The sequence below is a fragment of the Dendrobates tinctorius genome, unplaced genomic scaffold (assembly GCF_039654945.1).
Source record: "Dendrobates tinctorius isolate UK_male_01 unplaced genomic scaffold, ASM3965494v1 ptg000233l, whole genome shotgun sequence".
NCBI lineage: Eukaryota > Metazoa > Chordata > Amphibia > Anura > Dendrobatidae > Dendrobates > Dendrobates tinctorius.
In genome coordinates this window covers 3,384,332-3,402,316 of record NW_027361900.1, presented here as the reverse complement: position 1 = coordinate 3,402,316, position 17,985 = coordinate 3,384,332, and the positions used below count along the sequence as shown (strand labels likewise).

Here is a 17,985-nt window from a genome sequence, read left to right as displayed (position 1 = left end):
TGTCACGTGTAATGAATATCTCCTGCAGTATTGCTAATGCCGATTCCAGTGTTGGTAATGAGACGAGAATTAGCGTTATGGAAGATGAGTCTATGAGGAACGTGTTCAGCTGCCGACTCCGAGGAGGAAACTGCTTGTTGTCTGTGGCCTAAATATATAGGTTTTATTAGTAGATGTCAGGGAAGAAAACTAAACCCTGTAAGATAATAAATCTCCTCATATGTTTCCCTTATTATCTCCAGTAATTGTATTATTACACAGGATTATTATGATGTTACATTGGATCATCTTCTTCTCATTCAGGTCTCTACAATATCGGATCCTCTCAGGGAAGATCTTCTACAGAAGAGAATTTTCCTGATTTACCCATCAAGGATGGATATGGACAGAGACAAGATGGCGGAGAGGATGTTACACCTCACCCTAGAGATCCTCTTCCGTCTCACTGGAGAGGTGAGAGATTCTGATGACGTCACATTACATTATTCTCATCTATGGGAATAACAGATGGACAGAACTGGAGAGGTGAGGACTCTGGAAATGTCTGTAGTGAGATTTATTAATGTGTCCCTCCATTACCAGGATTACACAGTGGTGAAGAAGACCTCTAGTGATCGCTGTCAGGACCCTGTGTCTGAGGGATGGGGAAGACCCCTGAGCCCAATCACGGGGCCTCCACCTCACCCCCTGATCCATGAGGCCATCAATGACCAGAAGATCCTAGAACTCCTCTACAAGATGATTGAGCTGCTGACTGGAGAGGTGACACTGCTGGGAATGCTGGGACATTATACAGTAACACTATGAAGGGATCGGGGGGATGACGGTATCATTGTATGTGTCAGGTTCCTGTAAGGTGTCAGGATGTCGCTGTCTATTTCTCCATGGAGGAGTGGGAGTATTTAGAAGGACACAGCTATCTGTACAAGAACGTCATAATGGAGGTTCCCCAGCCCCTCACATCTCCAGGTAATAGACAGGACTAAATACACACGGCCTATAATTATCTGTATGTAGAGAATGAATTCAGTCCCTGTATGTGTTTCCTCCAGATCTATCCAGTAAGAGAACAACACCAGAGAGATGTCCCCATCCTCTTCTTCCACAGGACTGTAACCAAGAAGATCCCAGTGCTCCTCAGGATCATCAGGTAGATGGAGAGAAGGTGTCAGGAGATCTCCCCTATGATGTGTAGACGGCTGTGAAGGTCTTGTGCTCAGTCTTGTTTTATCCTCCAGTATTATATGTTTTATACTTGTGTAATGAGAACGGTGGAGATGGCAGGATTAGAGCTGATCATAGATGGGACTTCTCCATCTGTCTGTGACTTTTACAATATTTGTTTCAGTGTGAAGATCTGACCCATATTAATACTACAGAGACATATGTGAGAGAAGATGAGTGGTGTAAAGAGGAGATTCCCACATATGACTACCCAGGTGAGTAGTAACCACTGAATGCAGAGACGTCACAGATTCCTCTCAGTCACCGGCTGTGGCTGCTTTATCGGTGGTGTAGTCCGGCCGTATTACCATGATCACCATTTTGCCTCTAGACCACAACATTCACCCAAAACTGTTCAAATGACTTTGGGCATTGAAAGCCCTTTTCAATAGAACTTACAACCTGGAGGATCATCCTACCCCCTGGGATTAGTGTGAAGGTGATCCCTTAAAGCGAGATCTATATGATTGCTTGTACCTGACCCAATATAGGCTGAGTGTGCGCTTCAAGAGTCACACCGAACACAGATTTAGATGTCTACTCCTTTCTCAGCAAAGGCTTCTACACAACTGAAGTTTATTCTTATGACAGAGAGACAGGAAATGGGTGTCGCACAATCTTCTGAGGAGCCAGTGTCAGTCTATGATAGGTCCATTTCAGCTTCACTTCCATATATGGTATCCAGTATCTCAGCTTCTGCATTCTAAGGATTCCTTCCAGGGTGTTGTCTGAAGACACAGACGCCATCTTGGTACACCATATGTGAACTGACTTGTATAAGGGTTAATAATTGATTTCATTAGCCATTCTCTCCTTCACATTAGGAGACGGTGACCGTTACCTGCCCAGATCTGTAACTATAAAGCCAAATGACAGCGTACGTAGAATGTGCTGACAAGATAGAAAATCACTTGAAGAAAAATCTTATGCTGGGCCTGTAAGAGAAAGTGGAGGGTAATGATGCTGCTGGCTTCCTAGATCACTGAGATCTTATCGGATGAATCTTCTCTCCCTTCTGTGCTGCTGAATGTCTCATGGTCCCTACAAGACCAGGTCCAGTCTTTCTGGCCAAACTTCCCTTTTATGAGCGACAACAGTAAATGTGCAGTGAGGCCAAGTGTGAATTTCTGTCCAATAACAGCAGAGTTTCCCTTTATCCTGACATTTCAGTTTGTATTAAAACCAACTAACTTCAGGGAGGATTGTGATAATCTACAGGACAAACATTCCACCTGTGCCCTGATAGATCTCTAAGCTGTGCGTGGCTGAGGGCTGTAATATACATTTATTCCCGCCTGCAGGAGATGTGTTGGCTCCAGCCCTGGTGTCATGGATTCACTCCACGTCATACATTACATTGTTTTTGATCCTAAGGAATTCAGATTACTGCACAATCTCTCCTGAAATGGGGAGCAATATTATTTTCTCTAATCTTCTGCTCAGGATCCATAGTAGCTCCAATGGTCCACCATAAATGAGGGCAACTCTGGTTTACTGTTTAATCTGTATTTGTAGCTTTCAGTTAATGAGATTCTCGTGCTCTGTGGTGGGGCTGTGGGCGGGGCTTCATGTGGTGCTCTGATTACATATTCATCTGTATTGGCTTATGACAGGTCACTGATCCCTCACTGACCTGCCCCCCATTTTTATATAATAATCTTTATATAGCGCCAACATATTCCTCAGCGCTTTACAGTTTAACAGTTTCAAAACACAAGTCATAAGTAACAATGTTAACAATACAATAATTAAAGCAAAATAAGGCACCCCTGCTGGTGAGAGCTTACAATCTACAATGAGGTGGGGGAGATACAAAGTACTGGTGTGTATTTACAATGGTGTATTTACAATGATGGTCCAACCATCTTGTGGGAGTGAGGAATGGATGGAGATAGTGAATGGGATACACACGCACACTTACACATACAATGACTTTGAGTAGTGAACGTGATAGGCCGCTCTGAACAAATGTGTTTTAAAGGAACGCCTGAGACTATGCAAATTGTGGATAGTCATTTCTTGGGGTAGAGCATTCCAAAAGATTGGCGCAGCGCGGGAGAAGTGTTGGAGTCAGGAGTGGGAGGTACTGATTAGTGCAGATGCTAGTCGAAAGTCGTTTGCAGAGCGCAACAGTCAGGCCGATAGACAGAAATTAGGGAGGATATGTAGGGGAGTGCCGCACTGTGGAGAGCTTTGTGGGTGAGAACAAGTACTTTGAATTGGATCCTATAATGAATGGGCAGCCAATGTAAGGATTGGCGAAGAGCGGGCGAGTACCGATTAGCCAGATGGATGACCCTGGCTGCTGCATTGAGGATGGACTGGAGAGGGGATAGTCGAGTAACTGAGAGGCCAATTAATAGAGCATTGCAGTAATAATAATCTTTATTTTTATATAGCGCTAACATATTCCGCAGCGCTTTACAGTTTGCACACATTATCATCACTGTCCCCAATGGGGCTCACAATGTAAATTCTCTATCTTTGGAATGTGGGAGGAAACCCACGCAAACACGGGGAGAACATACAAACTCCTTGCAGAGTAGCAAATAGCAACGGCGATAAGGGGCATCCCTGACGAGTTCCTCTGAACAACCCAAACGACTCCGAGGTCTCCCCGTTAATCCTAATGTACCCCTTTGGATCCGCGTATAATAATTTAATCCAGGAAATAAATCTATGTCCGAATCCCATTAACTTCAATACTGCCCATAGATAATTCCACTCTACCCTATCAAATGCCTTTCGTGCATCCAGCGAGGCCACCACCCTTTCCCCTACATTATCTGCCGGGAGTTGTACATTAAGAAAGAGTCTACGTAGGTTAATGGCGGTAGATCTATTTTGTAAAAAACCCGATTGGTCTGGATGTATCAATTTTTGAACAACCCCAGACATTCTTATCGCCAACATTTTAGCTAATATTTTAACGTCTGACGTCAATAACGAGATGGGTCTATAGGATTCAACGGATGAGGCATCTTTCCCCTCCTTAGGAATAACCACAATTACGGCCTCCCTCATAGACCTCGGCAAAGCCCCTCTCTCCTCTGCATCTTCAAATACCTCCTTAAGTTTAGGTGCTACGACCTCTATTAGTTCCTTATATGCTTCTCCCGGGATACCGTCAGAGCCAGGTGACCTATTATTTGCCAATGACAGAATAGCCTTCTCCACTTCCTCTACAGTAAATAATTCTTCCAGATTCTGTTTATCAGTATCATCTAACTTGGGTATCTCTATCTCTTGTAAGTATCTATCCATTTCTTGTTCTCTAACCCCCAATTCTGAGGTATATAATTTTACATAGTATTCCCGGAAACATTCCAATATCCCAGAGGTGGCGTTATGAGTTACCCCATCCTCCTTGACAATTTTATATATCTGTGTGGACCCTTTCTGCGCCGCAGATATCACTGACAGTAAGTGTCCCACCTTTTCCCCTTCGTCATAGAACAGTGCTCTCTGGAATGCCCTTTTCTTGTCTATCCCTTGTAAATATAACTTATTTACTTCTTCTTGTGCTTCTTTTAATGCCTTTTTAGTGGCGATACTGGGCCTACATATCATTTCCTCCTCTGCCCTGCTCAATCTGTCTGTAGTCTCTTGGTTTACCTGTCTCGTTTGTGTCTTACGTCTCGAAATATCTCGTATGAATAGTCCCCTTAAATATGCTTTCATGGTATCCCACACTATAAGTGAGTCAGCAGAACCTTCATGTAATTGGAAGAATTCAATAAGATCTTTTTTAATAATTTCCATATTAAGACATTTGAGCCATTCCGGATGTGTTGTCCCCCCTACTCTCCTCCTTTTTCCCACTCCCAGTCTCAAACTAACTTCAATTGCCTTATGGTCGGAGATAACTCTCTGTAAATATTCCACCGTCCCAACTAATCCATCCATGCCCCTGTTACCTAATGCTAAGTCTATGCGCGATAAGGCATGATACGAGGACGAATAACACGAAAAGCATTTGTTCCCCTCATTCCGCACTCTCCATAAGTCTATCATACCCATCTCACTAACATATGTCCCGAATGGAGTCATCCTATCCTTCCTGGGGTTAATTCCCCCGATTCCCACACGATCCCAATACTCGTTCATGACATTGTTAACGTCCCCTAATATTAACACCGGACATTCCCCTCCCCTACCTGTCCACTCAAAAATCTCTTGTAGTTTCTTTTTCGAATATGGGGGTGGAATATAAAGTGCCACTATAATCACACATACACCAGAAATTCGGCATCTCAGGGAAACAAACTGCCCATCCCTATCTACGTAAGATTCAATTTCCTTGTAGTGAGCATGAGAATGTATCAGTACAGAGACTCCCCTCGCGTAGGCCGAATACATAGAGTGATAGGCCCGGGTAATCCATTTTTTCTCCAGCCATTTTTCTTTTCCTTTAATCAAGTGAGTTTCTAGTAAACACGTAATAGCTGGATTGTACTTTCTAATTTCTGCCATGACTGCCGCTCTTTTACTTGGATCTGAAACCCCCCTCACATTCCAACTTAGAATTCTTGTATCACCACTCATTATGTCCTATGAACATCAGTTCTAGTCGGTCTCTTGTAGTCCCTTTATCACATTGCAGTATGAAAACTCTCCCACAACATATCCCCCCCGCCCCCCCTCTCCCCTCCTTCCTCGTATAACAGATTCTCTCTCTCCAACGAGAGAGGGTGCAACTGGCACCTAGCTACTGTGAGCCCTCGAATAGCCACTGAACCTCCTTCACTTGGGCGTACATCGCTCCCACCGTCACATACAAACATGCCCAATAGGCCACATAACTTTTTCTAACATGGATAATTCAATAAACATAAAAGAAAAAAAAAAACCCAGGATCTACGACCCAAAAATAGATCTGAGTACCCAGGCGTCGCGGGGCACAGATTCAAAAATAGAGAAAAAATGTCCGAAAAATTCTTCTTCTTCAGCCTTTTCCTTCTTTCTCAGCCCTTAGTTTGGAGTGGTTGATTTCCATCCACTTGACGGCCTCCTCTGGGGTTGGAAAAAACTGAACAGACCCCAAAGCTGCTACTCTCAGTTTGGCGGGATATAACAGAGAGTACTTCACTCCCAGCACTCTCAGTCCTTTCTTGACCTCGCCAAATTTCATCCGCATTTTCTGAACCTCTGCTGAATAGTCCGGATATATTTCAATACGGCGTCCATTAAATATGAGGTCCTCCTTCTTCCTAGCCTCCCGGAGGATAGTCTCTCTATCTCTGCAGTTAAGTATCCTGGCCAACATTGTACGGGGGGCACTACCCGGAGGGAGGGGTCGCAGGGGAACGCGGTGTGCTCTCTCTACCGCAAACACACTGGAGAGTGTGTCTCTGCCAATTTTAGATAGGATCCATTACTCAGTAAAGTCAGTGGGGTCGTTACCCTCTACTTTTTCCGGGAATCCCACAAATCTAAGATTGTTTCTCCTAGATCTATTTTCTAGATCATCTTGTTTTAAGTGCACTTCTGAATTCTTTTGCGTGTGCTGGTTCTGAGTTTTCTGCATTTTATTTACAGTGTCCTCAGTGGTGCTCACTCTCTCTTCCACAGCACCCATCCTAGCATCCGCCTTGTTTAGCGCCTCTTTAATTCCAATAATTTCTTCCTTAATATTATCAACCCGGCTGCTCAACTTAGTGTTTTTTTACAGAACAATACCACCAGAAAGACATCTTTTAAAGTTGGTTCCCCTTCAGGGCCCTCCTCGTCAGCTTCACTATCCTCCTCTTAAGATGCACACTCAGAGACAGTGACTCCCCCTCCCCCCTCCTCCCTGCTTTCAGCCTCTCCTGCAGCTTCGTTGCTCATTCTCTCTCCCTCCAGCACAGTACCTTCTCCGGTGCCCCCCTCATCTTCCCTTGCAAAGCGCTGCAGCTTCTGGATAATTTGTGACCTTCTGCCATAGTTCTCAGTCAGTCTCTGTGCCTCCTCCACTCTCCCGGCGCCATCTTGTGCAGCCACACTGCCGTCCTCCCCGACGTCTTTCTGCCTCCTCCTCCCCATCTCCGCACTCTTCTTCACTCCCGGTGTCTCCACTCGGCCCTCGGGCACCCACCACAGCAGTAAGTGTGCACGGGTCTCTGTTATGTCGGCCTATTAAGGATTATTCTTCAGAATGACAGTGGAGCTCCTCAGCCTCACGTCCTCTCACATCCGCGCCAGGCCACGCCCCAGTCGAGAGCGGGTTTCTTTAGTAATGGAGTAACGATGGCTTGTTTGAAGGAGAATGGGAAGATGCCCGAGGAGAGGTTAAAGATTGTAGTTAGGTGAGTTGTGATGACTGGAGAGAGAGGGAATGGGGTCGGTCGTGCATGTAGTCGGACGAGAAGAAGACAGGAGTCTGGAGACTTCTTCTGTGATGGGATCAAATGTGGAAAGTGAGCCATGGGAATCACAGCACTTGGTGGTTGGGTGCAGATTTCCTGACGGATATTATCTATTTTTTCTGTAAAGTGGGAGGCCAGGTCATCAGCACAAATGTCTGTGATAGGGGCTTGTGCTTTTGGCCTGAGGAGGGAGTGAAAGGTGTCAAAAAGTTTCTTGGGGTTGTTGGCTAGTGAGGAGATCAGGGTGGTGAAGTAACTCTGTTTGGCGAGGTGAAGGGCAGCGTTATACAGTGCCTACAAGTAGTATTCAACCCCCTGCAGATTTAGCAGGTTTGATAAGATGCAAATAAGTTAGAGCCTTCAAACTTCACACAAGAGCAGGATTTATTAACAGATGCATAAATCTTACAAACCAAAAAGTTATGTTGCTCAGTTAAATTTTAATAAATTTTAAACATAAAAGTGTGGGTCAATTATTATTCAACCCCTAGGTTTAATATTTTGTGGAATAACCCTTGTTTGCAATTACAGCTAATAATTGTCTTTTATAAGACCTGATCAGGCCGGCACAGGTCTCTGGAGTTATCTTGGCCCACTCCTCCATGCAGATCTTCTCCAAGTTATCTAGGTTCTTTGGGTGTCTCATGTGGACTTTAATCTTGAGCTCCTTCCACAAGTTTTCAATTGGGTTAAGGTCAGGAGACTGACTAGGCCACTCCAACACCTTGATTTTTTGCCTCTTGAACCAGGCCTTGGTTTTGTTGGCTGTGTGCTTTGGGTCGTTGTCTTGTTGGAAGATGAAATGACGACCCATCTTAAGATCCTTGATGGAGGAGCGGAGGTTCTTGGCCAAAATCTCCAGGTAGGCCGTGCTATCCATCTTCCCATGGATGCGGACCAGATGGCCAGGCCCCTTGGCTGAGAAACAGCCCCACAGCATGATGCTGCCACCACCATGCTTGACTGTAGGGATGGTATTCTTGGGGTCGTATGCAGTGCCATCCAGTCTCCAAACGTCACGTGTGTGGTTGGCACCAAAGATCTCGATCTTGGTCTCATCAGACCAGAGAACCTTGAACCAGTCTGTCTCAGAGTCCTCCAAGTGATCATGAGCAAACTGTAGACGAGCCTTGACATGACGCTTTGAAAGTAAAGGTACCTTACGGGCTCGTCTGGAACGGAGACCATTGCGGTGGAGTACGTTACTTATGGTATTGACTGAAACCAATGTCCCCACTGCCATGAGATCTTCCCGGAGCTCCTTCCTTGTTGTCCTTGGGTTAGCCTTGACTCTTCGGACAAGCCTGGCCTCGGCACGGGAGGAAACTTTCAAAGGCTGTCCAGGCCGTGGAAGGCTAACAGTAGTTCCATAAGCCTTCCACTTCCGGATGATGCTCCCAACAGTGGAGACAGGTAGGCCCAACTCCTTGGAAAGGGTTTTGTACCCCTTGCCAGCCTTGTGACCCTCCACGATCTTGTCTCTGATGGCCTTGGAATGCTCCTTTGTCTTTCCCATGTTGATCATGTATGAGTGCTGTTCACAAGTTTGGGGAGGGTCTTAAATAGTCAGAAAAGGCTGGAAAAAGAGATAATTAATCCAAACATGTGAAGCTCATTGTTCTTTGTGCCTGAAATACTTCTTAATACTTTAGGGGAACCAAACAGAATTCTGGTGGTTTGAGGGGTTGAATAATAAATGACCCTCTGAATAAACTTTTCACAATTTAAAAAAAAATTAAACAAAGAAATAACATTCTTTTTTGCTGCAGTGCATTTCACACTTCCAGGCTGATCTACAGTCCAAATGTCACAATGCCAAGTTAATTCCGAATGTGTAAACCTGCTAAATCTGCAGGGGGTTGAATACTACTTGTAGGCACTGTAGGTTCTTAACATAAATTTGAAGTGGATGAAGTCTTCTGGTGTGCAGGTTTTTCTCCATAGGCGTTCAGCACTCCTAGAGCATCGCTGGAGAAGTTGAGTTTGCGATGTGAGCCAGGGCTGTTTCACTCTGTGCTTGGAGGTTCTGAGGGTGAGGGGAGCTACTTGGTCAAGGGTGCTTCTAAGAGTGTCATTGTAGTGATGAACAGCCAAATCCGTACAGGAAAAAGAGGAGATTGGGGACAGTGATGAGTGTAGTCTCTAATAGATGCTACTACGCAGGCGCCGCCATCGCCGGTGACAATTTGCTGGATGTAATTTTTTTCTATGCCTCACAATAGCCACAATATAATAGGCATTATCACCAATAATATCAATGCTATTATATGCATTATGTAATAATGGGGGCAGGTCAGTGAGGGATCAGCGACCTGTCATAAGCCAATACAGATGAACATGTAATCAGAGCACCACATAAGTCTCATTGACAGTTACAGGAATCGTTTGATCGCAGTGATTGCCTCAAAAGGTTGTGCAACAAAATATTAATCCTTTCACGCCAGAACCTGTTTTTGCCTTTGTGACCAATTTTTTCAGCTCTGACCTGTGTCACTCTATGAGGTCATAACTCTAAAATGCTTCAAGGAATCCTGGTGATTGTGAGATTGTTTTCTTGTGACATATTGTACTTTATGATAGTGGTAACATTTATTTGATATGAAATTTATAAAACCATTTTTTTAGGAACCACCTCACATTTGAAGTGAGTTTGGGGGTCAATATCAGGGCTGTGGAGTCGGTAAGCCACAGTTGCGACTCCGACTCCTGGATTTTATCAGGCTCCGACTCCGACTCCTTCATAAATGGCCAATTCATAACAACAAATTTACTGTTGTAAAATATTAAACATCGTGCTTATTCAGTTTCTCACCATCATATAAGTAATCAGACCACTTAGAGCAAAAACTACATTTATTAGAATACAATTAGAATATAGCAAATAACTTTTAGAAACTTTTCTAAACTGTAAGTAAATATGCAATAAACACTTTTATGCAGTTAATACGAAGAAATCTATAAATTTGTCCTCAGAAAAAGTATTGCCTCTGTCAGATCCTCCTTCATGGATGCCCTCAAATCTGATCTAATTATTTTGAGAGCAGAGAACAACCTCTGTACACTAACTTGTGTTGGTGGCAAAGCAGTAACCACTCGGGCAACATCTCTGACAATGTCAGGATACAGAGGAATCGCTTGTTGCACTGTTATTTTTGATGAACGGTCAAATTTCTCAATTTCTTTTAGTGCACATGAAAAATTCTGCTGAAATGTACTGGCTGTGTTCCTTGATGGGGATGACTCTTCTTCTATGCGGGAACGCTTTGCACGATCCTTGTGATCCAAATATTTTTCAAAATTAAATTCTTCATCAGTTGATGATGAGGGTGAAGATGTGGCAGGACGACCAAATTCTTCTTGTTCCTCCTGACTGTTCTGCAACCCTTTCATCCTTACTGCTATTTCAAACAGAGCTTCTTTTCCTTTACTTAGCTGTTGATCATCTAGAAGAATCCGATGCATTGGGTCTACATAAACAGCTGCCAAAAGAATGTTATTTTGTAATAGTAGCTCCTCTCTCCGTTTCATTGATGTAGCAATGCCACTTGCAATTAACCCTCCTCTTTGGGACAGGCGAAACATCAGGTTCTTCCACTCCTTTAAGAAAATACCTGGAGTTAAGTCCTCTGCTTGTAATTTTTTAGTCACTGTAAATGGGTGCTCTAGCAATTTTTCCAGCTCAGTCACATGATTCCACTGACTTTCATTTAGCGTCAGTTAAGGGTTAGCCATGTCTACAAGAAAGGTTTTCAGTTCAACCAAGCGCTGAATCATTAAGTAAGTACTGCCTCATCGTGTGGCTTGATCAATAATTGCCCCTTTTCCAGCACGTCTCTTCAAAATTGAGTCAACTTTAGGGGTTCTGGCAACAGTAGCCAATTTTCTCACCTTGCCAATCAGTGCAGCAGCATGTCCTTCTTGCAGTCTGTCTCTTATAGCCAGCTGTAGCGTATGCACAACACCGCATGTGATGAATGAAAGAACATATTGACACAGTTTCAACAAGATCATCTAAACTATCATGTTGCTGTTCATCTGAAGCAACTTCAGTTTGCTCCTCAGTTACAATACTGTGTTCCTCTATTTCAAACATTTCTGTGTCTGTGGACCCAGAATGTTCTTCTAGCTGCTGGTCACCATCATTACTCTCATTCATTAGCTTAATAGTACTTATCATATTTGAAGCATTGTCAGTTACGACAGAAAGAACTTGCTCTTTTTTAAGTTCATAGTCTTGCAGAACCTTTTTCACCAAGACCTGGAGAAACTCACTGGTGTGATGAGCTTTGGTGTCTTTTAAGGCCAATGTCTTGGTAACTATTTCATTTTTGTCACAAACAAATCGGACATTGATGGCAAAATAGTTCACTCTGTGACGTGTGCAGGCATCCATTTTAAGAAACAGAAAGCGTCCCTTGAGAGTTTTTTTAAGTTCTTCCTTTTGTTTAAAAGCTTCTTCGATTACTAATTTTCTAATTCTCTCTCCAGAGAAACACCAAGCTTGCGGGCCATTTCCCCATTCAGACACATAAAAGCTGGTCGTGAAAATAATGAAATAGGCACACTATCCTTTACAACAAGCTCTATGATCTGTTTTTTAAATGTATCTACTGTCATTGTCACAGTAACTTTGTCACTGACAAAATATCTTGCAACTGATGGCTGCAAAGTTCTCTGCTCCTTTGTTTGGCTGGAAGAGCTGGGCACTGGTTCATTGGTTTGGCTGCAGTCTTTCTCATCCACTGCTTTCAGTACTTCTGGATGAAAGCGCTGTAAATGTCTCTTTAGATTAGAAGCTCTGGTAGGAGCATTTTTATCTTTGCCTGAATATGCACTCATCTTGGCTTCACAGCATTTGTTTTCGTCTGGATCATTTGTCATACACAGACAGACATAATGTTTTATATCTTGAGTGATGGTGAAATGTTCAAATACAGCTGATTTAATGTGATGCTTCTTTGACATTCTCAGGTTTTTAATGTTGCATTCACAATCCAAATGACAATTGTTTTTCCTAAAAACAATTGTACAAAATTATTGCCAGGTCGTACAACTGATATAGTGGTCAGTAATACTGTTATTATTCCTCATGTACTCACAGTTAACTGATGCAAAGTTTGTTGAAAGGATAATACTTCTTACAGTCTTCCTCTTCTGAGTAGCAGGCAGCTGTGAGATGCTTGGAAGACGCACACCTAGTATGATCTAGTCTAGAGGAGGAGCTTTACTACTAAGAATTTGCAACACATTTTCACTTTCAGTTTCATACATTGTAAGTAGGGGGGTTGGGGCAGCATGAGGTTAACCAAGTATAAGATTAGATAAGGGCAGTGGAGAACAGTGACACACAAGAAGTAAGAAATGTCTCTATTTCCAGCAGAACTGCTTATCACTGTTGTTCATAGTTTGATAGAACATATATATTTGAGTAACATTTATAAAATTCATATGAAAGTTCAATTATGAAATATTAATACATTTTTTTTAAAGCTGGAGTCGGTACATTTCTACCGACTCCGACTCCAACCAAAACTAACTCCGACTCCACGACTCCGACTCCACAGCCCTGGTCAATATGACAGAAAATACCCAAAAGTGTCACCATTCAAAAAAAAAACTGCACCCCTCAAGGTGCTCAAAACCACATTCAAGAAGGTTATTAACCCTTCAGGTGCTTCACAGGAATGAATGGAATGTGGAAGGAAAAAATAAACATTTCTATAACAAGAAATTTTCCTTTAGACCTAGTTTTTTTTATTTTCGCAAGGGTAACAGGAGAAAATGGATTATACATTTTGTTTTGCAATATCTCCTGAGCATGCCGATGATACCCCATATGTGGGGGAAATCTACTGTTTGGGCACACTGCAGGGCTGAGAAGGGAAGGCGCGCCATTTAACTTTTTGAATGTAAAATATGCTGGGATAATTAGTGGTTGCCATGTCGTGTTTGGAGAGCCCCTGATGTGCCTAAACAGTGGAAACCCACAAGTGACCCCATTTTGGAAACTAGACCCCCCCCCCAAGGAAATGTGTGATGGGCATTTTGAGCTTCCAAGTGCTTCTTAGAAGTTAATTACGTAGAGCCGTGAAAATAAAAAGTCATGTTTTTTCCACAAAAAATGATCTTTTCGCCCTCCATTTTTTTTTCCAAAGGGTAACAGGAGAAATTGGACCCCAAAAGCTGTAGTGCAATTTGTCATTGGTGTGCGCCAATTCAAGAGCACTAGGGACAGCGCTAGTACTGGGCATTGTTCCCTGAGTTGGAGACATTTCTCCAGAAGCGCTATTTGTCCTTCTTGTTGTACTGGTCCTTGTGTGTGAGGATGGACCAGAATCACTGCTCATTTCTGAGCTATCACTGTCGCTGCTACTAAAGCCCTCGAAATCCACATCGCCATCTGACACTGCACTTTCTTCACTGTCAGAACATAAAAGTGCATAAGCCTCCTCTGCACTATAATACTGACGGACCATTTTAACCATTTAACCCAAACAGTAACCCTAACTTTAGTCTGACTTTAGCCTAACAGTAACCCTAACAATAACCCTTACTTTAGCCTAACAGTAACCCTAACTATTGTATTAACTGTAACCTGCCTAATCTGTTTTTCTATTGACAGATGAAGTGAATGCCATTACTCCAGATATATCATCATCCATTCACAGCAAAGATCTGTCATCTGATCCTATGAAACAGGTCCCATCTTCTGATTCATTACTGACTACTAAGGAAAATCAAAGTCACAAAAGAGGCATTAAAACACAAACTGCTCCTAAAGCAAAGAAGCCATTTTCATGTTCAGAATGTGGGAAATGTTTTAACCACAAAAGGAATCTTATTAGTCACCATAGAACTCACACAGGGGAGAAGCCTTTTTTCTGTTCAGAATGTGGGAAATATTTTAACCACAAAGGGAATCTTGATGCACACCAAAAAACCCACACAGGAGAGAAGCCTTTTTCATGTTTAGAATGTGGGAAATGTTTTACTCAGAATTCAAGTCTTGTTACACATCAGAGAATTCACAGAGAAGAGAGGCCATATTCATGTTCAGAATGTGGGAAATGTTTTAACCGGAAATCACAATTGGTTGATCACCATAGAACTCACACAGGTGAGAAGCCACATTCATGTTCAGAATGTGGGAAATGTTTTACTCAGAATTCAACTCTTATTGCACATCAGAGAATTCACAGAGAAGAGAAGCCATATTCATGTTCAGAATGTGGGAAATGTTTTAAATGGAAATCACAATTGGTTAATCACCATAGAACTCACACAGGGAAGAAGCCTTTTTCCTGTTCAGAATGTGGGAAATGTTTTAACCACAAAGGGACTCTTATTAGTCACCATAGAACTCACACAGGGGAGAAGCCTTTTTCCTGTTCAGAATGTGGGAAATGTTTTAACCACAAAGGGACTCTTATTAGTCACCACAGAACTCACACAGGGGAGAAGCCTTTTTCCTGTTCAGAATGTGGGAAATGTTTTAACCAGAAAAGGAATCTTGATGAACACCAAAGAACTCACAAAGGAGAGAAGCCTTTTTCATGTTTAGAATGTGGGAAATGTTTTACTCAGAATTCAAGTCTTGTTACACATCAGAGAATTCACAGAGAAGAGAAGCCATATTCATGTTCAGAATGTGGGAAATGTTTTAACCGGAAATCACATTTGGTTGATCACCATAGAACTCATACAGGGGAGAAGCCTTTTTCCTGTTCAGAATGTGGGAAATGTTTTAACCACAAAGGGACTCTTATTAGTCACCACAGAACTCACACAGGGGAGAAGCCTTTTTCCTGTTCAGAATGTGGGAAATGTTTTAACCAGAAAAGGAATCTTGATGAACACCAAGGAACTCACAAAGGAGAGAAGCCTTTTTCATGTTTAGAATGTGGGAAATGTTTTACTCAGAATTCAAATCTTGTTACACATCAGAGAATTCACACAGCAGAGAAGCCATATTCATGTTCAGAATGTGGGAAATGTTTTAACCGGAAATCACATTTGGTTGATCACCATAGAACTCATACAGGGGAGAAGCCTTTTTCCTGTTCAGAATGTGGGAAATGTTTTAACCAGAAAAGGAATCTTGATGAACACCAAAGAACTCACAAAGGAGAGAAGCCTTTTTCATGTTTAGAATGTGGGAAATGTTTTACTCAAAATTCAAGTCTTGTTACACATCAGAGAATTCACACAGCAGAGAAGCCATATTCATGTTCAGAATGTGGGAAATGTTTTAACCGGAAATCACAATTGGTTGATCACCATAGAACTCATACAGGGGAGAAGCCTTTTTCCTGTTCAGAATGTGGGAAATGTTTTAACAATAAATCAGATTGTGTTAAGCACCAGAGAGTCCACACAGGACAGAAGCCTTTTTCCTGTTCAGAATGTGGGAAATGTTTTAACCAGAAATCACAATTGGTTAATCACCATGGAACTCACACAGGAGAGAAGCCTTTTTCCTGCTAATGTGGGAAATATTTTAACCAGAAAGTGCTTCTTGTTAGACGTCAGAGCAGTCACACAGAGGAGAAACCTTTTTTATTTTCTTAATGTGGGAAATGTTTTACTTGGAAATCAACTGTTAATAAACATCAGAGATGTCACATAGGAGAGAAGACTTTTTTATGTTCATATTGTTGGAATAGTTTTAGCCAAAATTGAATCTTCTTAAATGGGTTGTCTCTTGTCATTCCTCATGTTTGCTGACAAAAGGATAAAACTAAGTTTTATTAATTCCAAATATAAAACTATACCCATAATTCATCCCCTGAAGGTTAGTCAATAGGTGACTAATAGAAAAAACATGTACCCCACAGTTCAGTACAGTACATAGGGTGAGGTGATGTATACACACTCACTCTCCAAGCCTCTCATTTCTATGGGTTTCATCGTCCTCACCAAAGACGACTCATCAGGAGACTATTTAATATTGACCTATATTCAAACGAGACTAGACAAAAAAAAAACTAAAATCATTTATCATGTTATCCAAAACAGTCAGAAAACTAGCCCCATATTGGCAGATCCCAGAACTCAAACTATATACTTTGTAAGTTTATAAGTCACTCCAGTGTCAGGAATAGATAGTATGTGAAAATACAGTATAATTCTTGTGTTTTTCTCCTATAGGGACTTCCCTAGTTTGGTAATGTAACTGCTGTTAATTAGTAGTGCAGACAAATTATCCTAGACTAAACTCAGTCTTCAGACGGCCCAATACGTACCACTCAGGGAAAACTTACCTGCTCCAAAGATCATTAGCAGCTTCTAACTAATGGCCATGCTGCGGTCTGTCAGGGAATGAGTGCAATATCGTTATAAAGACTAGGGATATGTGCAATCATAATGTCTGGGGGATCTGTGCCATTATTTAGTATGAATATGGAAATTATCTCTGAAAGGTAAGTGTTCCCTGAGCGGTATATACTGTATTGTCACATACTATCTATTCCTGACACTGGAGTGACTTATAAACTTACAAAGTATATAGTCTGAGGTCTGGGATCTGCCAATATGGGGCTAGTTTTCTGACTGTTTCGGATAACATGATACATGATTTTAGGGTTTTCTTCATCTAGTCCCGCTTGAATATAGTTCAATATCAAATAGTCTCCTGATGAATGAATGAATCCAATGAATATTCATTTCTCTTAAGTAGCGGCATACGTGACCGCCAGCAGCAGCAGGAAGCCGGTGGCTGACACTGCGCGCTACTGAAGAGTAATGAATACTCACCGCTATCTCTGATGAACAGTCCCGGTGAGCACTCCGGCAGCTGTGCAAATAACGCTATAACAACGCATTCCCATGCAATCCTATGGGAATCCGCAATTGCTGTGCCCATGCCGTGGATTTTTCCGCTGTAGAATCGCATCGCAGTAAAATCCGCACCATGTCCATTTTGCGGAATCTCGGCGATTCCGCTGCTATAGGATTGCATTGAAACGCTCACTTTACACATGTGGCTATGCCCACTATACGTAAAGTGAGTGCTTCATGTGCGGATGGTACCCAGGGTCTGGAGGAGACTTTCCTCCATGCCCTGTGTACCATATTTCTGTACAAAATAGAATTAAAATTAAAAAAATGGATATCTACCCTCTGTCGGCCCCCAGCGATGCTGCCAGCAACTTCCGTTCCCAGGGATGCATTGCGCGAATGAGCTTTGTGACGTCACGGTTGCGTGACAGCTACGTCATCAGAGGTCATTCGCGCAATGCATCTCTGTGAACGGAAGTTGCTGGCAGCGTCGCTAAGGACCTGGAGGACTTTGGGGGCTGACAGGGTAAGTATACACATTTTTTTATTTTTAACATTCTATCTTTTACTACTGATGCTGCATAGGCAGCATCAATAGTAAAAAGTTGGTCGCACTTGTCAAGCACTATGCTTGACA

At 42.4% G+C, this 17,985-nt stretch overlaps 1 protein-coding gene across 1 annotated transcript; it reads left to right on the top strand.

Moving 5' to 3' along the window:
• The first annotated feature begins 570 nt into the window (after positions 1-570).
• LOC141060202 (uncharacterized) lies at positions 571-16,192 on the top strand. Its single transcript, XM_073556448.1, has 5 exons — positions 571-762; positions 846-969; positions 1,053-1,150; positions 1,349-1,439; positions 14,194-16,192. Exons 1-5 carry the CDS (start codon positions 739-741, stop codon positions 16,053-16,055), a joined length of 2,199 nt encoding a protein of 732 aa, XP_073412549.1. The 5' UTR covers positions 571-738; the 3' UTR covers positions 16,056-16,192.
• Positions 16,193-17,985: the final 1,793 nt, after the last annotated feature.

Excerpts from the sequence above, each read along its gene's own strand:
- LOC141060202 (XM_073556448.1), top strand. The coding sequence starts at position 739 with ATGATTGAGCTGCTGACTGGAGAG. Across the intron at positions 763-845 it reads TTGAGCTGCTGACTGGAGAG|GTTCCTGTAAGGTGTCAGGA; the intron begins GTGACACTGCTG and ends TGTATGTGTCAG. Across the intron at positions 1,151-1,348 it reads GTGCTCCTCAGGATCATCAG|TGTGAAGATCTGACCCATAT; the intron begins GTAGATGGAGAG and ends TATTTGTTTCAG.